The sequence below is a fragment of the Colius striatus genome, chromosome 10, assembly GCF_028858725.1.
Source record: "Colius striatus isolate bColStr4 chromosome 10, bColStr4.1.hap1, whole genome shotgun sequence".
NCBI lineage: Eukaryota > Metazoa > Chordata > Aves > Coliiformes > Coliidae > Colius > Colius striatus.
The window spans coordinates 8,072,192-8,097,685 of record NC_084768.1 but is presented as its reverse complement, the minus strand read 5'-3'; the positions used below and the strand labels follow the sequence as shown (position 1 = coordinate 8,097,685).

General features: G+C 43.7%; 2 protein-coding genes across 7 annotated transcripts in view; one reads left to right on the top strand and one right to left on the bottom strand.

The window, feature by feature from the left end:
• Window positions 1–3,805, bottom strand: part of PATJ (PATJ crumbs cell polarity complex component) — a 157,516-nt gene extending 153,711 nt beyond the window's left edge. For 3 of the 5 annotated variants that reach the window (XM_062003241.1, XM_062003245.1, XM_062003246.1), the window contains exon 1: window positions 1,051–1,106. The gene's annotated coding sequence lies outside the window, so the exon portion shown is untranslated. Of the gene's footprint in view, window positions 1–1,050; window positions 1,137–3,418 lie in introns of those variants that run through there. The other 2 variants (XM_062003244.1, XM_062003242.1) reach the window with 2 other exon arrangements.
• Window positions 3,806–3,932: 127 nt separating this feature from the next.
• On the top strand, window positions 3,933–24,550 carry TM2D1 (TM2 domain containing 1). Of its 2 annotated transcripts, XM_062003978.1 has the most exons (7): window positions 3,933–4,336; window positions 5,257–5,326; window positions 7,583–7,691; window positions 11,908–11,999; window positions 16,054–16,127; window positions 17,334–17,452; window positions 23,351–24,550. In XM_062003978.1, the coding sequence occupies exons 1-6, from the start codon at window positions 4,154–4,156 to the stop codon at window positions 17,442–17,444; spliced, it is 639 nt and encodes a 212-aa protein (XP_061859962.1). In that variant the 5' UTR covers window positions 3,933–4,153; the 3' UTR covers window positions 17,445–17,452; window positions 23,351–24,550. The 2 variants fall into 2 exon arrangements, with proteins under 2 accessions (XP_061859962.1, XP_061859961.1); XM_062003977.1 differs by lacking the exon at window positions 23,351–24,550 and having other exon boundaries at window positions 17,334–19,027.
• Window positions 24,551–25,494: the final 944 nt, after the last annotated feature.

Genomic DNA, 25,494 nt, shown 5'->3' with positions numbered 1-25,494 from the left:
GGACTTCAGCCTCGAGGGAAGCACTGCAGTGGGTTCTCTAATAGAAGGGTGAGCTCATGCCAAAGGCACTCTCCATGGAGCAATAACACAGTCTCAGAAACCTATTCTCACAATGCTCATGGAAAACTGGTTTCTGAGACCCAGATATCTTAATTTTCTACTGCAATTAGCCATTAAGTCCTGAAGTTACTATGATGACGGTGTGTGCAATTAACAAACCACTGCACGGGGGAACAGAGTTGTTAGATCTGGAACCATGCTGGATTTCTATGCTTCAAACATTCACAAAGAGTGCAAGAGAACTATTAATGACTCCTGAATAAAGTAAAAACCTGCTTTGTTAAGAATCTCTGAATTGACAGGCACTGATGAAAAGTGTTATGAACAGTACAGCACTTCCCTAGGTCCTGCCTTCCTCCTCGTGAGACAGCCTCTCCAAGCAGTGCGAGCTGCACAATGCCACAACACCAAGACAAGTCTTGTGCTCCAGAGAGCCATGGCCTGCGATGGGCAGCTGTGCAGCTCTGCCCAGCCTTTCCTGGGGGTGCCTCGGAGCCATCAAGGCCACTGGAACAGGAAACCTAAGGGGCTTCGAGGTCGCAGTGTCTGGGCAGTGCAGGGTGGTATCCTGACCGTGAAGGTGTTCACATCAGGACATGGGTCAGACTCCGAGACGGTAGGAAACGCTTCTCCCGAGGACCTATACCACAACCCAACAGTAGCCCAGAGTGTCCGCATCTGAAAGAGCGAAGCTCCTCCAGAAGAGCCCTGGCGACCAGCTGACTCCACCTGCCAGAAGCATCACCCCCTCCCAAACACCACACCTGCCAGCTCCCGACGGCAGCGAGGCCGAGAGCCGCTCCTCCGCCTTCCCCGCCGCCTGCAGCCCCCGGCCCCACCGCCTTCGCTATCCAAAGTCACGCCCACGCCGGGCCGGGGGGCAGCGGCGGGCTCCCCTCAGCGCTGGGGGCGCTGCCGAGGCGAAGTGCTGCGTGGCCGGGGCCGGAGCTCGGGGCCGGGGCGGGCGCGGGGCTCCCCGCCGCGCGGTACCTGCGGGCGGGACGCGGCAGCGGTCGGAGCGGTGCGATGGCCGGCGGGTCTCACCTGGGCGGAAGAGGGAAGCGAGGACGAGCGCGCCTCACCTGCGGCGCAGGAAGCCGGGGCGGTGCGGAGGGAGAGCCGCCTCCCGGGGGACGGCCGGGCCGCAGCCCTCCGGCGGGGGCGGGAGCGGCCCGCAGACCGCGGCAGCACGTAGCGCCCGTGCCCCCGGGCTGGGCCGGGGGAGCATCGCCGCCGCGGACACCCCATGGCGGCTCGGGGAGGCCCGCATTTCCCGGCGAACGGTAGAGAACAGCAGGGGTGAGCCCTCAGGTCTTGTGGAGGAAAAGCGCAGGAGTGACCCGCATAGGAGCGGAGGCAGGGCCCAGCTTTGCCCTCTGTGCAACTTCTGAAGATGGGGACAGGGAGTACAGAAGCGGGGTACAGCCTGCAAGGTAAGGCTGAAACTCACAAACAGGACATTTAGTCTGGTCGCAGGGACTTGTGGAAGCTGCTCTGCAGAACGCAGAACTTTAAAAGCCAAGTCAATTTCCAGATGATCCCGATCCGCCCGTGTATTTACAAAATCATAGGCCTAAATGGTGTACTGGTCAATGTGGCCACCAGACTCCTCAGCAAGGGCTAAATGGGTGTGTAGATGTTGTAGAACAGTTCATTTGTTTCACTCATCTGCAGTAAATTGGTGTCCAAACATGAATTCAGAGCTGTTTTCAATTCAGATTCCCCCAGAGGTGAGGTGAGCTTGAGCTCAGCCGCAGCCCAACAGCCCCTACTGCTTCCACAGAAGGGAATGGTAAAAGCCATGGAAGGATGGGGACAAGATGGAATGAAGGGATTCTAACACAGAGCACCAGCAATGCACAACTGCCTCACAGCACTCACTGCAGCCAGCACCACTCCCAGCAGCACTCTGAAGTGCACATTACCTGCAGCCCCTCTGAGACACGGGGTCCATCCCCAGGGATGGCAATAAATGTAAACTTTTCCTACTGCTAGCTGCAAAATACTGCACAGGCACTGATTTAGTTGACGTTAACTGCAAGAACTTCATGTGCTTTCTACCTCCAAAGCAGGTATGTTAGTCCGCTGTCAGATTTTTTAATATATGCACATACACAGGCATAAATTGGTCAAATGAAACTCTCAGTTTCTATTCTGGGACACTGTTCAACCACCTCATTTGTAGCAGATATTACACAGCCCTGCTAGTTGCACAGGGTAAGGGCTACAAAAGGTTTGGACCTTAATTTTACCTCGTAACTCAGTATTGATTTCCCCTCGTTCTACTGCCTGTTTCATTTTACTAAGCAACAGCATTTGCACTCGAGCGTGCAACACGCTAAGATCATTTAATCCTCCTCTTTAAAAAAAATTCAGATTGCAAATGCCTAACTTCCCAGTCCTTAGTCTCAATTTTAATTAATGTAGTGCTCGTGAGAAGTGACAGTTTTCTTGACAGTGATGAACAGCAAGTCATGTATTTATCCATCCGAGAGATGCACTGCAGACAAAAGAGCCAAGCACTTTTCTCATCAGTGCACCTCAGTCTCGATCGGGGAGGGCCGAGTTCATTACTGAGTGCTCTCTGGCCCTGGCCTTTCGCTTCCAGTTGCTCAAAAGAGTATCAATTTTCATTTGCATACTTTGCTGAACTCCAGACTGCCAATTTAGTTTACACAAATCTCCCAAAAAGCTGTTAGATGGCAATATTTCACATCACTGGCTGAGCTCTTTGTCAGCCATCCACACATTTTAAATCCATGTTTTTACTGAATTCTTTGAATATCTGGGACTGTGACAAACCTTTCATTGGTACTGACAGATTCACATACAAGCCACTTTTCATTCACCAAAATAATTACCAGTAGAAGCAAAAGGCTTCCAAGCAGACTGGAAGTTCTCTTAAATATTATCGTGGAGGTGCTTTTTCAGTTTCTAGAACCCTACTTGTTTTTCAGGAAACACTTCTTGAGCAGGTCTAAAATTATGACAGTAGTGTTGCCTTTTCCTGGGTATGCCTACCCTAAGTAGCCTTCCCCATCTCCTGTGAACAGCCCAGCATCACCAGCAGTTCGTAACTGAAAGCTGATGCCTCCAAATCCAAACACTAGAAAAACACAAAATAACCTTCGGGGAAGTGAGAAAAGGAAGAAGGTTGGTAGCCACCACAAAAAACAAAGAACAAACACCGGTGAAGATAAAAGCTTGCCTGCTCCAGGCATTTAGCATTCATTAAAAAAAAACATAAAAAGCATTTTTAACAATACAGACACAATTCTATGTGGAAACAGAGCAACAGTTTCAATCTGTTCCTTTAATCTGACCGCTGTGCACGGCGCATGAGGCCTGTCCAGCCTACCTAGTTGCCAGGCACTGCAGCAGCCCCGGTCAACCCATGGCTCCGTGGGAGGCTGCCTCAGCAGGTGCCGCCGGCACAGCCTCTCCCTTTAACTGCTCCTTGCACCTTTAATAATTCTTGTTGAAAGTACCCAGGAAACCTCAGACGACAGCAGGGACACCCACAGGTAACGTTTCACCTTGGTGTGCCCCAGCTTCAGTCTTTGGAAGAGCAGGGAGGGTTCCCCTCTCGCTCCTCTTGGGAGAGCCGCTCGCCTCAAGGCTTCCCGCTGCGGGCGCCTCGACTCTCCGCGGCCCCGACATCCAGATGCGGCCCCCCCCGCCGGCGGCAGGAGCGCCGGTCGGCATCCCACTTCCCCCGCCGGCCCCACACTGCCCAACCGCCAGGACCGACATTTTAAATAAGGGCAGATGGGCACCGCCCCATCAGATGCTAAGTGGTAGGCGCGGCCATCTTTAGTCAGGGCACGAGCCCGCCGGCCCACCCGCCGGCGCTCTACGAGCGCCATCTTGACTAGGGGCACTATCTGCCCTCAGCTCTGACCATAAGCTGCCTCAGGAGCCATATTTACTGAGGTCAGCCTCGCCCACAACAAAAATCCCAAACCGGTCCCCTGAGCAGCCCTCGAACGCCCCGCAGGGCCCGCACGCCGGGTCTCCCCGCAGGCAGCGCGGTCGCTCTCGGCGGCGAGGGCCGATACTCCCCGCGGCGCCACCGGGGCCGGCGCGTCAGCTGATGGCAGCGGCGGTTTCCATCATGGCCGCCCGTGTGGGGCGGCTGCCGGCGGGACTGGGGCGGCGGAGAGGCGCGGCGGAGGCCTGGATCCTACTTCTCCTCTGGTTCGCGGGTGCGGCCGTGGAGGGAGCGGTGGGCACGGAGTCGCCGCTGAAGTGCGACGAGCTGAGGCTGGGGCAATATCCTGAGCGCGGCCGGGGCCGGAGCGGGCGGCGGGGCTCGGTTGCTATGGTGATGGGGCCCGGGAGAGCAGAGGGGCAGGCGGCCACTCGTTCCGGGCCCGGTTTGTCCGAGGAGGAGGCCGCTTGCCCAGCCGCCTCGGGTGAAGGGGCAGAGGGAGGTGGAGGGTGTGAGGCGCCTGACAGGACGAGAACGTCCCTTGGGTGTCAGAGAAAGCCTCGGGTCAGGAGCCCAGAGGGGGTCTCAGCTGGAAGGAGCCGGAGAGGTCACGTCTGCAGCGGCCTAGGTTCATTCTGGGGGTGCTACAATGTCCCACTGTGACCGCTCGGGGTCCCTCTGATCTGTCATACCATGGGATGAGAGACCCCTCTTTTCCCACCTCTCCACCTTCTTGTTTTTTGCAGGACAAAAAAAGTCTCCTGCTTTATTTGGTTGAGGGAGTTCAGACCACTGGAAACTACTTCCTGCTCAGTTTTTTGTTTGTTTATCTAATGCAAGTTCCTAGTGTTTCAGGTGTTCATTTGAGTTTTGTATGTTGCTGTAGATTTAATCTTCTCAATCAAATGCTTCAATTTAAAGGTACCCTGCTATTGAAATAAGGAAAGAAGACTAGATCAGGCGTGCTACCTTGTTGACTTCAAATACAGAGGCTGTGACTGACAAATATTGTGTTTCCTTTAGGTAGTGCTGACTGCAGCACTAATTAAACGTGGAGCTTATGCAATATATTGGTGTATTAAATTGGATTAGCAGATTTGCTATATGGTAATGTGCTGTTCCTATTTTGGGGGATGGGTAGGAAGGAAAACTAACATCAAGGTGCATCTTAAATCCTCAGGGTTTAAAGAGGGTGGAATAAATTACTGTTAAACCTGTTGTAGTGTTTCATATGAAAAATGTTTTCCTTAATTACCTGAACATATATGTGCGATGAGCCTAAAATAGATAATAGTACACAAGAACCAATGAATTGCACAAATCACACAGCATATGGTAAGGTATTCTAACTTATAACATGTATTGACAGCAGCTACATTTTCAAAGGAAGGGTTCAATTTATGCATTTGTGTATCTGCTAGATGAGCTTTATAAAAACATGGGATTAGTAACATCACTAGTAAGAAAGCCTAAAACACTTGTGTGGATTGGATGCTTCACTAAAAATGAACAAATATATAGTCTCTGATTGGTACATTTGTAAGTGAGGTTTCTGGTAAATCTCTTCAATGTGTGTTACATCCTCAAGGCTCTGTCCTGCATTACTGTGATTAAACCAAACCATTCCTGTCATACTGGTTTTGCATATACTTATTTGAAGAATTGACATATGATAGAACAGCATTCAAAATCTTTCAATTAAAAAAAAAAAACAGGAAAAGTGATGCATTCCCTCATCAGGAGGTTTTGGTGCCACGAGGCTCAGTTCTGAAAGCACTCAGGTTTATTTAGATGTTAAGTTCTGATGTACTTAGGAGTGCAACAGAAAATTGATCACTCGCTTTACTACATATGCTTAGCTTTTTCTGATGTTCTCAGGCATTGAAATAAGTAGCCTCTGTGTTAGCTAATAGCACAACAGTTTTGCTTTATGTGCTTTCACATTTAAAACACACATGGATGCTTCTTGGCTTTCTATTTTGTTTACCATAAATGTTGAATAATTTTCTTCACTGGAATGCTCAGGGATAGTGAAGGCTTTTCAAATACTTTAGAGACTGGCTGAAAGTACTATCCAAAATGGATATTTTATTTTAAGTTATTGAGTCCCTTATGTCATCTTTCATAGCACGTCCCTGATTATAAACATCCAGAAAGAATATTCCAAAGTAGTTTGAGATGGAAAACTAACAATTTGAATTGTGACCCAACCAGTTGCCATGTGATTGTTGTTAACACACTGTACATTTGAACAGGAGATAAGCTTCAGAGTGCGGAAAGTTGCTAAATGAATTCATGTTGGTTTCTGTGTCTCTGTAGAGTGTTTTACACACGCAGCAGTTTTTTCAGTTGTCCCCACAGTATTTGAGTCACTTCCTGTTTCAGTATTTTCCAAGTAATAAAAAGTTGAAGCACTACCATTTCTGAACATCTTCCTGGGATCCATCACCCAAAGAGGCAGGGGTTGAATTCAAAGCATCCAAGTAGTTGAGCAGTAGTTTTCAAGTCTTACTGGCATGACATTGTCAGTAAAACTGGCCTTTCCTATATCAACGTCTAAACTGCTGCATGTTTCTTCTAAATAAAAGCAAGCACTGCTTCCATTGCTTAATATTTTTTACAAGAAAGAATGTTGTTTTTTGTAGTTGCCTTAGATTAGACACGATGAGTAACATCCATGTAGGACTGTATAGCAGTTAACTCCAGACACAGCTCATTTTTGGGGGCTGTTACTGATACTGGTAGACTGAGGTATTTTTTTTCTTTCTTTTGGTCCCTCTGCAATATGGATAGATATTAAAAAAAAGTAGGAAAAAATATTCAAATGCTAGTCTTCTCACTTGTAGGTGTTACTGGAGAGAAATCTTCAACCTGGCTTGGTTTTTATTCAGATCAACCAACAGGACTGACCAATGCTGAAAACTCATAGTAACTGGGTAAAGGACGGATTTCTCCCTTTAAAACAACAGACTTCAACATTGGATATTGACTAATATTGTGAAAATGCATTGCAGACTTTTAGCAGGCATCACTTTCTGCTGTGATTTACTCTTTGGTTCTCCTAAGAGTCAAACCTTAGAGTAACAGAGCAATTTGAGTTGAAAGAGATCCTAGGAAATCATTTTGTCCGGCCTCCTGCCTAAAGCAGCCTTGACCCTGAATTCGGACCAGGTTGCTCAGGGCTTTGTGCAGTCAGATCTTGAAAACCTCCAAGGACTGTGATGGTACCAGCTCTGTGGGCAACTCATTCCAGTATTTGTCTGTTCTCATGATGAAAAAGTTTTCTATGTGTCAGGTTCAGATTTGCAATTGACTCGTAACATAGACAGAATGGAAAGTGCAAAAGAATTAGGGCAGCAGTTAGGTTTGTACGTTTTGCTTAATATCTATAATGCAAAAAGACAAGTTAGCCATAGGATTGCCTTAAAAACATACCTATTTTTTAAAAAACTTATATGTCTGTGTGTACTGTGCTTTGTATCAAGAGTGTTGCACAGTATAACTTCATTTGTTTCACTTGTGTCTTGTCAGAAAAATGCTACAGTACCACATCGGTTACATGTTAATCGCAAACAATGTTTTTGTCCTCAGTTCAGTGTCTGCCAGCACCAAATATTACTTGCAGAGATCACCTTGGCATAGATAAAGTCTTTACAGGACGTGAAGTTGGATTTTACAAGCCTATTGCGTGTCGCAATGTGTAAGTACACTACTGGGTTTGGAGGAATTCATCTTTGTTTTCACATTGATGTTTTTCTAAAATAGGATGATGTTTTAACAGAAATAAAAAGAGAAGGAAAGATGGAGACACTGTACCCAGTAATTAATCCTCAAATAAACACTGTTAGTGTAAGGATACAACAGGGATGTTCATAAGTAAATCTGCCTCTGCCTTGGACACTTTTTTTTGTTTAAGTTCTGTTTGTGTCTTTGCTTTGCTTAGTGCTTTACCCTGGCAAAAATTTGCCCCAACTGCTAAGGCTACATTTCACATATGCTTAAAATCCACACAGCTGCTGAAAGGAGCTGTCTGGGGACACCTCTCCATCCCTTCCCCTGACATACCCCACTGTGTACTGAATCAGGGAACAGATCTGGGTTTGAACTAACTTGGATCAGTTCCCCAGTTTGAGTCACAGCACAGTCACAGCAAGTGCTTGTGCCAGCACGGGGATGAGGGCAACTCAAGGATAAAAGCGAGCGGAGAAAGGAAGGCAGGACCAGGCTGCTCTGTTCTGTGGCAGTACTGGTTCATGCCAGTTAAATGTCTGTCTGTAGTTGCAGCTTAAGTTGTAACAGGCATTAGCGTTGGGGGAGTCTAAGTCTCTCCAAAAAAAAGTTTCTTTTAGAGGAACTGTTCTGTTTTTAAACAACCTCCACATTTCATCAAATTCAAGAGTCTGTTTCTGAAACATGATGGACCTAGTTCCACTAAAGCACATTGTGAGCAATAGCGAGCTCTGTACACCAATAAATGTTCCAACTGGCCAATGCTAATGATCAGCCAACACCTGTCAGTACCATTTGTTTCTCCTTTTTGTGGGATTCATGCAGGAACGTTTTTTCTTTTGTCCTACTGGAATCTTTGGAAATTAAAACTCCAGTAATATTCGCTGGGTGTTCCATACCACACTAGTGGGCAAATAACTCTGATGTGACACTTCCTGCTCAATAATTTGCCTAACTCAGAAGTACAGCTCTGCCTCTTAGTTTCATAAATATTTTCTCTGTATTTAGTCTTCTCAACAGTCAAAGCTCAGCAAACTGAAGAAAACATATTATTACGTCTAATCAAATTGAAATGCTAGCAAACTAGGCTTCAGTCACATTTCTGTCCAGAAACAATTGCATTTCAGTCCCATCTGTGATGGGGACTGAGAATGAGCTGTACTAGTTTAATAAAATTACTTCCTTTTTTTGAGTAGAATAACTCTTAAATTTGGAGGGGTTTTTTTAGGCATATTTTTGGTTTAAGATATTTTCTTGAAACATTTTTAAAATGTAGTGTTTCTTCACATTTATTAATGAAAATACCCCAATTCTATGTAGGCACAAAAAGGGCGTCCTGCTTGTGATGCCTATGCCTTGATCATGACTATGATTTATGATGAAAGGATTACACTACCAAAAGAACTTGCTGTGGCTTTTTGAGTCGCACAGCTACTAGCATTGCAGAAGGGAACCCTTTGTGGGCTTGCTGAAAACTCCAGTGAAATACAACCGTGAACGTAGAAAGAGTTACCCTCTCTCTCAGTTAAAAATGGCAGCAAGATTATTAGTACCGTCCTTCATAGGTACACTTGTATGAAATGTCGTCTAATCCCGTATCTTTATGTGAGCCATTTGTAAGGCATTTTAACTGTTACCTTAATGTTACAAATGTTATTTTAGGCAGGAATCGCCAGCTTAATATTCCAACAATAGGCTTGCCCTTTCTACTGCTTTTTGGAGATTTTCCATCATCTTATATTGAATTTTGATAGAAATTGTTAACTGTCTTCTGGCAGAAATAACTGCACAGCATTACCCAGAAAACTGGTTGGAGAAGGCATCTTCTCACAGCAGGATTGTCCTAGCAAGAGGACAGCACTTTAATCTCCATCCCTGGCTTCTGGAAAGGACAAATCAGCAAGTTGTCCTTAGCCTAAACTGTCAAGATAACAGTTTTAGGATCCAACAAGATATAGGAGGTGTATGTTTGTATAAGTGGATTGGTTCAAGTTCAGTTGCTCCTAGAACACTAGCAGCACTAGTTCAAGGAAAAGGTGTAACTGCTAATAAGTTTGCGCCAGGAAAGAAGTACTGGGAGTCAAGACTGCTATGGTTGGTTTTAATTTGATGGTTTGGAGGTACTTGTTTGGGGGTTTTTTTCCACATTCTAGAATTCTCCACGTTGGCACTCTATCTAGTATTTTGCTTGATGTGCAGATTTGAAATGTCCATTGCTCAAGTATTGCCATTCCAGGCAAGGAGTCCATAAAACTATACTCTGTGAAATTCATGAAGTTCAGTGTGGACAGGTCTTGGAGTAGGGCTCAGAGACCCTAAAAGAGCATAGAAACCATGACCTACAGTTCTACCTGCATATTATCAAGTGGTATGGAAGAGCTGGAAGAAAAAGCTTGTACTACGGCAGCAGGAAGAAACGTAGGCAATAAAAATGAAGACTGGAGGAAGCAAGACAAAAATCAGAGGAGGAACTGAAAAGGCATTGCATCTTTTACCTGACTGTAGGAGTTCCTTTAGATGCCTGCGATGTGTTGTTTTCCTACTGGCTGGTTTAGTATTTGGTGCCTATTTTTGTCTGAAAGAGTGCATAAGACCAAGGAAATACAACAGTGGATGCAGCCTTGTTGTATTAACATACTTCCACTTCACACAAGATTGCTTCTGCCTGTCATGTTGATGTTGACCAGGCTGCAGACTGTTCTGCTTTTAAAAGCATATCAGTGCATAGCCAAGTGCTCAGTTTATTATTTGTTTTTATCGGGAGCATCTCAAATTAAACTGTATTCCCACCTTTTATGTTGAGAGCTCTTTTTATGCTTTAGTATCCTTGGACAGTTGTTGACACTTTGTAGTTGATCAACAATTTCTAACAGGTTAGCTAAACTTTTAAATAAAAGCATTTTTGTTCTTTACCATGGACACAAGACAGTTCTAAGGTGATAATTTACATCACATTACATTAGGTTACCTCAGGTTCCAGGAATGCCCAGTATGTTCTGTGCTGCTAATAAGTGCTAAGTAACAAATATTGAGGTAAAAGTCGTGATTTAATCACTTGATGTAGCCATTAAGTTTTAAAGTCAGTAAATCCAGATAATAAGCAAAAAGCAGATCTTTATTTGGCATGGAAAGTGCTTAATAAAGGTACTTGGACCTTTATCAGCTCCTGTCTTTGGGAAACCCTTACATTTTATTCAACTGTCAACCAAGAGTTTTATTTGGGCTTATTAAATAATTGCTGGCACAGTGTAGTGCACGTATCAAAACAGTGAATTACTGAATATTTTTAAGGTTCTAATTACATCTGGGTTTGCTTTTCTTTTCAGAAGCTAGCAGTTTGCCAACGCAGCAGAGGATGCAGCAAGTTTAGTATTGATAGCTTTACATTTCTGGCTTATTAGTGTAAAGTTCACATCAGCAGTGACTGAAAGTTACAGGTGATTAGGTGGCCACATCACTCCAGCCTTTGGCAAGAACAGTACCAATTACTAAAACTCTAAAAGTCTGTTACATCTTTATTTTGTATGACTAACCATGGGATGTTTAGCTTTAGAGTACTTCTCTTTCCCTGTACATCTTTGTACCATCAACAGTTCTTTTCCTTTGTGACTTTGTGCCATTTACTACCTTTAGAGTGTAGTAAAGGGATACATGACTTCCCTTGAATCCTTCCTGCAGCTTCTTCAGCCAGTGGCCATGGTTCATTTCTCCTTCAGATCTCATTGCAATTACTGTCTCTGCTGACATCTCACCTGTCTATCCTGCTCCTCTCGATTTGGCTGTGTGTGAGACTAATGCCTACAGACAGCATGCATACACCTCTTAGCTTCCTAGGGTTGTCTCAGTAGGGCTGGACTGTTAGAAACTACTCTGTGAAACTGGGAATGTATCAGCAACTGAATTATGTCTTGACAAGAAATCATGATTTAGTTTCAGAATAATCTGTATTCTGCAAGAGTATGCTTGAGTTGCCACAGCTGAGGTTGCTTTCTGGAGGATGTCTACCCAGTTTGAAATCTCAACATTATCAATTCTGTGTCTGTTAATTGAAGATAAATAACAAGTCTGATGTGGGTTATTTATTTTTTTTAAAAACTGAAGCAGCAGGAAAATGAGTCACTACTTTAATTCTCAAAGTCTGGGTGAGTATGTTTTGCAGTCATTGTCTATCTTGTCTGTTTTGGCAGAAATGGATACTCCTACAAAGTGGCAGTGGCTCTGTCCTTATTTCTTGGATGGCTGGGTGCAGATAGATTTTATCTAGGCTATCCTGCATTAGGTAAGTTTGTTTCTTATTTTTCCCTTGAGGTAAAGCTTATTATGACTGAGCTGTATGTATATACTTACATTTTGGGTAATCAAGGCTGACAGTCATTGTTTTACTATTTACAACTCGAATCCTTACTTTATTGCTAAGTAAGATAAAATCCTGCAGTATCCTCAGCCTGCTATTCCGTTGGAGTGAGTGGTGACAAATGGATATGTAGTTGTCCAACAGATAAAATCCCAATAAGCAAACACGATTATTGCTATTCATAGCTTTGCTTTATGTTTGCTTTGCATTCTTTGCGAGGCACTGAAACAGAATTGGTTTTGGCTCACATGCCAGCAACTTAAATGATGCTTGATTTTACCAGGAAAATAGTGGACAAACTTTACAGTAAATCTAGTGTTTTGGGATATGGAATTTATTCTGACAAATGCATCCCTTCAAGATAGCTCCTAATATTAATAACAGTTCTGCAGAAGCTGGGACCTTTAATAAGGCCTACCTCTGGTTAGTGTTTTTACGACTTAATTCCCAGGGTGATGGTGCCACTGGCTTTTAAAGAATGGAAATATCTTAGTGTGTTAGAACTGTTTTCACTGGCTTTATTTCTGAGCTCTAAGTCTAGTTAGCAATGGAGCAGTGAATTGGAAAAAGCTGTCCATGTTACTGTCACTTCAACTAGGAATCTTGAGTTTCTGCCCATTAAGTGCAAGCCCCTGGTTTTTTAGTAACATTATCTATCCTTGATAATCTTGTGTTAACATCTGTGTCTTTTTTTCCCCTGAGATTCTATAACTAGCACTTACGTTGTCCATCTTTTTCACAAAGCGATACATTTTTTTGGAGACAGTCAATAAGGTGCAGCTTTTTGTTATATCATTGGATCTAGAATCATAATAAGCAGTAATTATTTTGTAATATAGCAATAAAGATCTATAAATCCTCTATTCCTATATAGAAATTCTCTGTCTCATGCTTGTTAACCTTAATGGAAAATACTGTAGCCAATAACCAAAGTTAAGACTTCAAATTAAACTTTTCCCAAGTCAATTTTTCAAGCTTCTGAAAAGTAAAGAAGACAAAAGGAAATAGCTAAGAGTAGAAAACAGAAAGAGAATAAAACCACATTGAATTCCTTGACAGGGGTTGATGAGGGATTTTTTTTAGGTCAGCCATGTTTTGGCAAAAAGTGTTTTAAAAAGGCTAATAATACTGAAGTATTTTTTGCAAGTGTAATAAAGATTGTAAAATGCTTGTTGGTGTCTTCTTTTCCCCTTCCTCTTTTGCTTAAAGAGCATACAAAGACAAGCTAGTGAATATGAACAAACCAGGAAGGCAACCTCTTCCTCTCCCACACAGAGTCAACTAAACCATAAGTTATTGCTGTGTAAGAACACCATTCCTGCTTCAGAGCAGTTTACTTTCTCAGTGTAATCTGCCTGTGGGGAGAGAAGTGAAAAAAAAAAATCAACTTACCCTGCACTCCAGAAACAAAACTCCAGGTTCAGAAACAGTTCTACATCCAGTAACATAATGGAATGGCCAGTTGCTCAAGTAAACTGGCGCTGCTGCTGAAACTAGCAATGGTAAGAGAACTGCAGGGCTCTTAAAAGGCCACTGGCAGCGGGGTTGAGGACCAGAGCTTGAGAGGAGATACCACAAATAGGTATCTTAAATGGTGGCTTCACTCGGTGCAAGTAATAAGGAAGTCAACTCTTCACCAGAGCTTGACATTATGTAATTGTCTTCGCTTTTGTTTCCCAAGGCCAGCATTTCTTTATCTGGCTGCTTCCCTTACATGTTGTTACGCTATTGCCAATACTGATACCCAGGTGTCACGCTTTAAACCCAAACAACACGGTTACTCCCTCCTCCGCACCTGAGCTGGCTGGGGAGGAGACTCAGGAGGAAAGGCAGAGCTTTGTGATGAGGCCCGTGGCGTCGAGCAGCACAGGCAAAGGAGCGGTGGCGGTGACTAAGGCGCTGCCCGCAGCCCCGGCTGAGCAGCGGCGCTTCCCGCGCCCGGCCGCCGCCCACGTGGCCTCAGCGTGACGTCACACGGCACGCACGGCCTGGCCACGCCCCCTCGCTGAGCTGCCGAGGGTTAACCCCCTCCGCGCCGAGCCCGGCGCGCCCGGCTCATTGGCTGGCTGCTGCAGCTGGGAACAAGTTGTTATCGACAAGGGCGTACTTGGGGTTTTGCACTTCTACATTACACCACTTTAGTTGTATATGCATATAGACTTGTCTTCTAATCAGCTGAATGGCCATCCTGTTACTTCGCTTTCATCTTCTTGGTTGACTATTTTGCTCTCTTCTCTGACTACCAAGTTTTTCCATGGAGAGATTATAAACTGTCTCCCAGGGGTTTATAAATCAGGCTAGTTTCATCTTACTAACTCAGGCAGCTATATCCAGACAGTGGGATGCTCTTCCTGCGGCATGCATGCAGTTATTTCCCAGCTCTCTTCCATAGGCAGCCTCATAAACAGAGCATGGGGGAGAGAAGGTGCTTTGTGGGACAGACTGCTGCATCTGAGAGAGGGGCACTGCAAGGTCAGGAGACCTTGAGGTATTTGACTGAGAGCAGGCCCATTCTTTGGAAACAGCTGTGTGGCTTTATTAGCAGGTATTAGCAGCACAGAGCAACTTGTGGCTGTGGGGAAGAGGTGCTGCACTGGATGATGTTATTGATATGCTTCTGTCTTGCCTCAGAAGTGTTCTTGCCCATGTAAAGCACAGGAAATGTGTTTTCGTAGAATCCTAGAATGGTTTGGGTTTGGTGGGGAGACCTTAAAGATCATCTCATTCCAACCCTCTGCCATTAGCGGGGACACCTTCCGCTAAACCAGGCTGGTCCAAGCCCCATCCAGCCTGCCCTGGGACACTTCCAGGGATGGGGCAGACACAGCCTCTCTGGGCAACTCACTTTCCCAGCACCTCACCACTCTCACAGGGAAGAACCTCTTCTTCGTATCTCATTTAAATTTCCCCTCTTTCAGTTTGAAACCGTCATTCTTTATCCTATCATTCCAGGCCCTTGTAAAAAGTCCCTCCCCAGCTTTCTTGTCATCTTTTTTCGTTATTCAAAGACTGATACAAGGTCTTGCTGGAGTCTTCTCTAGGCTGAACAATCCCAGCTCTCTCGGCCTGTCTTCATGAGAGAGGTGCTCCAGCACACTTCCCTGTACAGCATAGCCTATAACTGATTTAAATGCAACAAAGAGGCATTCCTCTTCATACTGTCTGCCTGGATAAAGAGACAAATGTCTTCACAATGGGTGTTTCATTCTCAAAATAACCTAGATGTTTGCCTACCGCAGCTGGAGTATTACTTAATGTATTTGTAGTACTCATTGTATTACATTGATTGTACAATAAACTGCTAACGCTCAAATAAGTAAAAATTTTAAGACACCCTTATTTTGAAGGCATTTTCTGAATAAGATCTGCCTTGCTTGGCAACTTCCACTGAAACATGTATCTGTTAGTTGCTATTCCCATATATTTTCTATTAATCTTCATTTTTTCCCACAAAACTTAACATTTTGGAACATGGGTTAAAGCGCAGTGTTTAGATATGTGTATACAGATATTCCAAATAAATCCCTATTTCAGCAAAAACATAGAACTGATACAAAGGATTGCTCTCCAAAGCAGCGTGTTCTGAAAATCAAATCAGCATGTGCTGCAGCTTACAAGATGGTAGAAAGTCACTTTCTATTCGTAACTCACTTTTGCAGCTCAAATGAGGATTTTTTTCTGTTTGTGCTTCTGTCAAAAAAAGAGGAGAATTTCCAGTGTCTTGGTTATCAACTTCTGTCTTGTCTTGTTTAGGAATATTTATCTGATTAAACAAAAAGAATAAGTGTATCCAGGATGCAGCTTGGTTTTTCCCCTGATAAAGAACTTTAACTTTAGATCTGTTTCTAGATATGTGTGTGTGTGTGTGTGTGTTTTGTGGAATGGGGAGAGAAGGTTGGGATGTCATTGTCACCAGAGAGCTATGAACTCCACAGGGGCTGCTTTAAATCTACAATTAAATTTTCTTTTCCTTTTTTAGGTCTGTTAAAGTTCTGCACTGTAGGATTTTGTGGAATTGGTAGCCTAATTGATTTCATACTTATTTCCATGCAGGTAAGTCAGGGCTTTCTAAACAAGGTACAATTCCGTGTTTGTTAAGGCTTTGATTTGATTGCTGATCCTTTGTTAGCAATTTAGCCTTAAGAACCTTTGTGTATTGAAAAATAAAGGCATCTATTTTAGCTCTCTTTGTAAGCTGATGTTGGATACAAAATACCAATGCATTATTTGAATTAAAACATAGATTAACTATCTATAAAAGCTCATAGTTAATGGTTTGGAAGCTATAACACCATAAATTGTCAGAACCTGTGAGCTCTTTCTGTGACACAGAGCTTTGGGCTTTGCATGAGACAACCTGCTGTTCCCAGAATCCTGAAGTTCTGCATTTGCATGTGCTTTACATGGAGCCCATCATCTGGGATGTCCATGCAGGATTCAGGAGAGAAGACTTTGCCACATTGTTTTTCTTCTGCCTCTCCTCCAAACACAAGTCCACATGCCCCTAGAGCTGTGACTATAGGACTCTTGATGGTTAAATCCCCATCTGGGGTGGCATCTCATGACATCAAGAAATTGCCAAATTGGCTTATTCTCCAGTGCCTCCAGCCAGCATGAATTACAGATTGCCTATGGTGAACTTAAAAGGCATTGTGGGTATAGAAATTGTTTTCAGGAAAATGTTTTTAAAGTATACATCTGTGTATGTGTGTCTTTTGAAGTACTTGCATTCTCAAATCCCTTTCTGTGCTATCGCAGCAATGTTGCCTCAGATCACTTACAGATACAGTTGAAAGTATCTTTCATCTCTCCTTATTCATCTCCCTGCTGACCCCACATCAATTTAGCATTTCCAGAACAAACAAACAAAAAAGCCACGATCTCCTCTCCATTCCTTACCTATGCAGTATTTCAAAGATGCTTGTCGTCAACCTAATTCTCTCTTTGCTCAAGAAAAGTGCTTTGGATCCCACTCCTTTGTTAGCCTGATGTTGTGACTCAAATCCTTATTGCCTTAACCTGGTACCAGCGCCTGGCTGTGTAATTTGGTTGATTAGAAGCCCCAGGGAAATGTTCCTTCTGAGACAGTGCTCGCTAAAATAGTTAAACTACAGCATAACTTCAAAATAAATCTAGTTTCTGTTTGACTAATTAAGCATGACTAATTTTATGATGGGAAAATTAGCAGTAATTGAGACATTAGCACAAAGTATATATTTCACTTCATATTGAAAAGTCTTGGTTGTTTCTCCCTTGTAGATCGTCGGCCCTTCGGATGGCTCCAGTTACATTATAGATTACTATGGAGCAAGGCTCACACGCCTCACCATTACCAATGCAACCTTCAGGAAAATGCAGACCTATCCCTAACCCTGGCAGTAAGTGTCACAAACACAGGGGTGCAGTCAGTCGGCCACTGGAATTGCTGGTGACTTACTAATTACATTTCATCAGAACGGGATCTTGAATGTACACTGAACAAAGGTGGTGAAATATGGCAGTTCCTCGAGGGAAGGAGCTGACCTTCGAGGTGACAGGTTTCTTTGGGACTGCTCTGTTTCTGTGAGCACACGGTTTGTCGCTAAGTTGTACTGTCTGTGAAATGTGCAGACTTCTGCAATTTGCACTGATGATGTTCTGTGTCTGTAAATACAATTTAGATTGTTATAGGGAGGTGGGGAAGGAGTTGTTCAGAACAACAATGCTGATCCTTAGTCCTTTAAAACTGATGAAATCCATTTTCACGTGGATGGGCTGGGATTACACTTGGGGTCTGTGTTCATAACTATGTGTGGTGGTTTGTAAATGAACTTAAATACTCCAAACCACAGAAACTTCCTTTCTTTCTATCCTGTTATTTAAAATCCAGATGGCACTAAACCTTGTGCTGGTGTATCCTGTGAAATTCTATTAATGGAAATAATTATTTCTGTGAAGCTTAGGGTCAGATTTTGCTCAAGTTGCAAAATTTGGTTCAGTGCTAATCAACAGTCGAAGTATAGATGCATAAAAACCAGAAACATAGATGCCAAAAAAGGAGGATAGATGTTTGGGTGTCCTGAGGTTAGAACAGGAAATAATAATTCTGCTTATTTTGATTTTTTTCTTCCTCCTTTGCAACCATCCATAGTGAAATACATACCTTCCTTCTTTATGAAAAGAAATTGATACCTATGTTTAACAGCTACAGGACGTCCAAAAAAGCGAATCCTTTATACTAATAAAGCCCCTAAAAGGCTCTTATTTTACATCAGTTGTGTTTCAATGAAATAAATTGTGTCCTTCAAAGCTGTTTGACCAAAGTCTTTAGGACAACCAAGATTTACCTAGATGTTCCCAGGAAAACATGTCTGCACAGAGACAGAAAACATGTCAACAGATTCTTCATGTTATTTGACCAATTTTAAACATTCCTTTCACCTTCTGATGAAAAGCAGCAGTAACCAAGTGAGAAATCCACCTGATAGAAACTTTAGTGTAGGGATTTTCTTCAAAAGTTTGGGCAATTCTTCTGGTTTTTGGATGAAACCTACAAAATATTCTGAATGGGGCCAAAAATGGTATTTTGAAGGGAGTTACCAAAAAATGAGATTCCTACATTGATTTTTTTTAAAGTGCAGTGTGTGGGGTTTAGTCTCTTTTCAACCTACATTAAGACTCATGCACTGAAAGCTTTGCAAAGAGATACTGGGTTTTTTCCAAATAGGCCCAACCTGACCTATCACATAATGAGAATAAACTACAAGGAATACTCTGTGCTTACCATCAGTTCTTTCCCTTATGCAAGGAAGAAACAGTTTTGGAATACTTGCTGATACTGGTTGCATCTCCCTTTTGTCTCTCTCACTCTTTGCCCATGTCAGTTTTGTTCCCTGAAATACCTTCAGAAAACCAGAGAGGAGGTGGATGGAAAAGAGATGTTTGAATCAAATAAAATCTGATGGCTAAGATCATCTTGTGACTTGTCTGCTTGTTGTTTTTAACCCTGAAGCTGATAATGTAGCTGTGAAAATAGGAAGATACCGTGGACAGGATAACAAAAAAATAGCCTTGGGCAACTCATCACACAGGATTTAGTTCTAAAATGTATCTATCTCCACGTGTACAAATAGCAGAGAGCTTGACTTAATGACTTCAGCAGTCCATCTTGTGCTTCATTATCTGTAAAAGAATACAGGAGCTATTTTGTCTGAGTCAGATGAAGATATGATTAGTTATGAGGTCCCTCAGAGAGTCTGGGGATTTCTTTTAATCCCAGAAACCAGATAGCCAGCAGAGAGGAAGATTTGTTCTTCTAAGTTACACAGTTTCTGTAGTAACGGCCGGTTCAGGAAATAAAACTTGCTGTAAGAGTCTTCCATCCTGATGCTCTGGCTTGTGATGTCCATCCATGCTCTGGTTGTAGTGGTCAGAATGAAGCCAGAGGTGGCCAGGCAGAGCAGTATCTCAAGCCAAATGTGATTTCCCTTCCCGTTAGATGGTATTGTATCCACTATCTTGTATGAGCGACCTTCCACTTCTTCCACAGCCCTCTCCTTTGTCTGCAAAGCCTTTTGGAAGTGAGTGCCTCAGCTGGAACATGCATGGGGTGCTGTTGGAGTTCTCCAGCTAAACACCTGTGTCTGCAGTCCTGTATACTGGTTTCGTTGCCTAGCTGATGTTTAGAGAGGGTTAACTGAGTAAGCAGAGAGTGCTGCAGGGCCAGGAGAGAGTTAGTGAGGTCTTTGTTTTCATCTTGTAATTGTCAGATATGGCATGTTTACCACAAGGGCTGTGAAAAGTGTGATGCAAGATGTAAAGCTGTCCCACTGCGTTAATAATAAATTTGCTACAGTAATATTTATCAAAATGCCTGTCCTATGATGATTTTCTGTGTTGCCTCCTGCTTTAGCTTTCTCCCGTCAATCAAGTTGTCTGTCCCAGTGTTTCTGTACTTCTGACTGCACTAACCCTCTCTCTGGATTGTTTTCCCCCAAACAGTTGCAAAGCAGTAAAAATAATTAGACAATGTACTATGTCATCCTCCTTCCCAGATAAAATGATATCTGCTGGCCTTGCAGATATGCAGGCATCCTTTCAACATTCCAACGAGACAGAGAAGTATTATTCCGTATCTGTAAGAACGAAGAATATAAAAATTAAGGGCCAGAGTTTAAAAGAATTCAAAGTGCCTTTAAAAACCTGAACAAAGCCGAAGATGCTGCAGATCCGTTCTGGGAGTTAAACCCAAATCTTCCCTGAGTACCAGTGCAGTTTGATGACTGCAAAAATTATTCCATAAAGCTCTCTTTACCTTTTGTCCTTTTTTAAAATGTCCATTTTAGCATGTTCTGCAATGTGCTTAACCATGACCTGAAGGAGCAGTAGCTGGTAGAAACATTCAGCTGTGGGCACTTGGCGCTCACGCACACATTGCACAAATGCTTACTGTGCTAATGACTCTGGACTGCATTTGTTCATTTAGGTCGACCTGCACATTGCCTTTCACTTGTGTTTAGAGCTCATTCTCCAAAAAAAGCAGATTTAGATCTGTTTCAGAACATACTCTCTGACTAGTTATTCCTCCTGCCATTTAAATCACAACTGTGTTACGGCAGCTCCCCATGACGGTATTTCGTTATCCTCGCCGTTTCTCTCGCCACCACCACCCACCACTTACTACATGAGGATATCACTTCTGCTTTCAGGACCTGGTAACACCTTGAACGTTAGGTTTTGTTATGTTTCCAAAGATGTATTACTGTGTGTCTGCCAGTAAAACTTCTCAACTCCACAGGAAGGTCTTTGTGTTTGAAACGCTCCGTTAGAATTTTTTTGGAGAACATCTGTTGTCACCCCATCAAGAATTGTTTCCTTTGTTCCTCAGGAGTACATTCAGTCATATTTGCTTACACAGCTCTGTCTCTTCAGTCTTCTCGCATCTCTTCTCAGTGTTGTCTTTATTTTTAGATTCATTAGGTGTTGAGCCCATTTCTGCACTGAGAGCCATCCCTGTCGCTTGCTCTGCAGTTTTCAAACCTGTTTCCTCCAGAAAACGATGTCAGATGCAACAATAAGGTTGGGTGCTTAAGCACCCAGTTGGGGAAATGCCAAAGGCAAGATTCTGCAAGCAGCCATACGTTTTCGTTTCCATTGCCTCGTAGGGCTGTCACTAATGGCCTGATTGCCTGTTGTTTCGCTAGTAGATGGCACAGTCTGTCAAACACAGTTGTCTCATCCCTAACTACTTTGCCATAGTTGTCATTATAAACGGTCCCTGCATGGCTTTTTTAAAAACATCCATCCTTTGATTAATTTCAATCGTGCTTTTCAACCAGTGTTCTGGGTTCGACCTGCATCAGGATCTACCAAGAGGGGAAATACAGGAGATTGTTTCATCACATCTTCTGCCTGTATCTGAGGAGAAAGGAGCAGTTTAACTTCAGGGAAATGCCTCTTTTGCTAGACTGAAACTTGATCAAAACTCTTCTCACTTTTCTTCCTCTCGGTCCATCTCTGTTACCCAGGGAACCTTTCTAATCTCTCTGAATTATAAGAGGAAATTGCATTCTGTGGGGGAACCTTAGCACTGACAGTGGAAGTGGCAAACAATATTTGATACAGCTTTACGATGTCCTGTGTGTCACAACTTCTTTTTTGTTGCCTCAAAGCTGCTTCTCGTTGACTTTTGTTCGTGTATCAGCTCTTTGTCCATGTTGCAGTGAGCTTTGGACACCCTGCCACAAATTCTGAAGTACTTCTAGGAGGAGTTGAACTCTTCAGAGCTGAATCGAGGATATCATGGCATCAACTGAGGAAACTTTTTAGATAGATAGACGGATATGAAGCAAAGACACACTGGGGAGCAGTAGGTTTCAATAAAGGGGAGTTGTAGGCTTCAGTTTCTCCACAAGCTATGTCCAAAACTGAAACCAGTGTTGCCTCTTTGCCTCCTGCTTCCTGAAGGTGGAGCCAAACCCTCTGTCAGATCTCCAAATCTCCTGAACTTGCTCTTTATCCTACAGCAAAGACTGAGCACCCCGGTGTTTTTCTTTGCACAAGAGACTAAACTGGAAAGTGGATGTGAGGATTCTGTCTGGCCCAAGATTTGTTTTGCACGATGCTCACTCTCTAGACCTAAGACTGTAGCGAAGGAAAAGGAGGAAATACGGGGATAAAAGGGGTGGTTTCAATGCTGTTTGCACTGTGTGTGTTGAAGATCTGGTTCCATAAACTCCCAATAAAATAAAGTGTTTAAAAAATATTGCTCGTCTCAAAGACAAACTCCTTGCTTCTCCCAAGGTTTCTGATTCTTAGTCTTTGTGCTTCATTATCATCTGGAACACACTTTGGCTCTGACAGTTCTCCTTTATACGTTTGAATGGCTGCTTTCAAGACTGCAGTGCTCTCAGAGAAGCAGTTCTCAGGCTCTGCAGATGCATATGACACAGCAGAATTTTAGGCGGTATAAAAATTACAAAGATCAGTTTCCATTACTGTAATTACTATATAAATCCTACTCTTAAGAGGCTTAGGACAGGCCTGTTTAACCTTGGTTTGAGCTGAGGCTTGGTCCCACTCCCATAAGTTGAACAAATACTTTTTCTTTGTTTTTTTCCTTTTCTCTGCAGCACACTAACTTAGTGGGGAGCAGGGCAGGAGGCAGACAGATCCTGCACATCCTCTGCACTCTGACAGGGTGGTGCCTGTGATGGGCAACACGCCTGTCCCCAGCCAGCAGCAAGACTAAAGAAGTACGTTTTGTTCCATCCGAAAAGCACCATTTCTCCCCTTGGAACCTGTAGCTGCTTCTCTCACACAGCTGCACTCCAGAACAGGTGTGTGAGACGGCTCACAGGCGGACAGCAACTAAAATTACTTGGGTAAACCCTCAGGTCCTGCCCTCTTTGGGGGGCTGGTGCAGAAATGCCCATCTTTGATGTCATTTGCAGCAACTCGATGAGAGCAAAGGTGTTGGCTGCCCCGATGCTTCTCTGGGTAGCGGATACACCTGGAGCAGCCTCCTGCTGCCTTTCAGGCCAAAGCATTCTAAGCTGAGAAAGAACTTGGCAGCACCCTGTGCAGAGGTTGGGGATATTCTGCTCCATTGCTTAAGCAGGCCAGAGTGTTAGCTGTAGGCCAGAGGGTAGCTTTGATGTGAAGAGCCCCACTGCTTGCTCAGGAGCCTGGCCCAGCATTATCCACGTCAGGAACCTGTTCTGCAGCAGATGCTTTGCCCCCAAAGCAGGGGAACACTAGGAATGAGTCTATGAATGTATTCTGTTTCCTTTACACAGAGTCTTCTTCAAAGTTCCTTGGATTTACCGTGGGGAAAACATGTCCAGAACATGTAAGAGGAGCCCACTGCCTGCAAAGAGCTGACTGAACGTTCACCTTGAGCCTGACTAGGCTGCCCACCATATGGATCGTGTTGGCAGAGGCAGAAGCCTGGGGAATGCAGAGGTGGGGGGTAATTTTTAGGGCTTTCATTCCATGGTCTCATTGATTACGACCCTATTAAGAGGGTGATGCATGTGACTTTTTAAGTTATTTTGTTAACTAAGTGTAAGCAATGGATGTGTCATGCTAACAAACATAATTGCTGGTGTGCCTAATACAGTATGTAAGTACAGTATAGTGAATTTAAAAGGTTGTGGTAATCCAAGAATGTTAAAAGGGAAATGTGTGCCTGGGGGGTGTGGGGGTTGGGGAGAAAAACGACTTACTTGACATTCACTGTCTTCCTCCCAGCTCCTTTGCTAAAGTAGGAACAGAATTGGAACAAAAAAATGTTTGTTTTACAGCTGTACCAAGTTACGGCGTGGACTCGTGCTCCCCCCCTCCTCTCCCACTTGCATCAAGTACATCCTGTACTTTTGGCAACATGTTGACTGGATATTTAAAAGCTGTGAACTGTTCTGAAAGTTTCACATACTGGGTTATGGGCCATGTGTGTTTGATCAAAATTCAATTACTGCACTGTACCATGCTTGGAAACCTATCATCCCAAGTTATGAAGTATGACGAAATAGGCTAATCTAATTGGTTCAGTATGGGAGCAGTATCAACCAAGCTTGTTATGATAAATAGCTTCCTGTGTTAAAGGTTCTCTAGAGCTTAAGTATCTTGGCTCACCTCCCTCTACAAAATAAGAATAGTGTTCCCTGGGAACAGTTACATCACTGTCCCTCTCTCCTACATTCACAATTAAAGGGTTGTGGATTTTTTCCCCCCCTCATCTTGCTGTTCCTTGAATAGATAAATCCTCGCCATCTACCCCATTCCCCACTTCCATCTCCTTCCCCTTGCCTCAGGTTAGGCCACGTTGTGCTTACCGTGAGCCTCCCTGTTCTGGTAAGGCAAAGCTGCCCAGGATGCCAAAACCCAGCCCGGGCCAGAGGCCGTGTGCTGGGCTGGCAGCACCAATGACGTGTCTGTTCCCATCAAGCATTTAAGTTAATCATGGAAGCACTTCGGTCTTTCAAAGCATCTAATAAAATAACTCTTGTATGGTGAATTCTGCTCTGCTGTCTTCTTGGAACTGAGATTTTTAGTTCATCAGTAGCTGAACGCAAATCCAGTGTGCAAGTGCTGGATTATGACTAGGGAAAGACTACGTTCTAAGCCTGGATTTGTAGGCACTAAATTTGTCACTAAGACAGTGAGCTGTCTCCCATGAGATGATACCAGCTTGGTGATTTTATCTGGTCCATCTTTGGCAAGAAGTACTTAGCATGGATTTTGATGTCACAGTAACAGACAGTGTCAAGGGAAGGTAAAAAAACCCACCCCAAACCATGGCAAAGTGGCTCCTTGTGCACTGGCAAGTCAATTATTTTCCCTTTCTTGAACCACACCCCCAAGTGCCTCTGAACTCAGAAATCCCCTTCAGGCAAAAGTGATGATCATTTTGCAAGGACGCGCTGCAGGCCTAATATTGCAGGGGCCTCGAACACTGGTGACATTTCTCCCAAGAACCAAGTTATTCACTTACTTAAGGGTTGGTAGAATGAGTCCTTATGTAAGTGAGTCTTCGTATTAGCCCCGAGACTGCCTAATACCTGGATTAAGCCTGTATGGTGATTAATGCCTATTTACTATCTCCGTTATCCCGTTGCATTTTGCTCTTCAGCCTTGATTAAGCCTTTTGCTCTACCATTTAAAATGTCCTGCTTAACCTTCTGCTTACAAACGTACAGAGTGCTGAGGTCTGCATTTTTAACTAGAACAAGTTCTACCATAAATAATAGCATTTAATTTTAAAGTGCAACAGCTACAGTCACCACTTGATTAAATGACAAAGAGCAGCAACAGCAAACCAGGGAACACAGAGTTTTTCACAGCAAATGTCTACATCCAAGTAAGAGGAAAAAAAATACACCTTCCTGCTGCTGATTAGCACTGGCTGTGCAGCCCTTTATTTTACATGTTTATAGAGAAT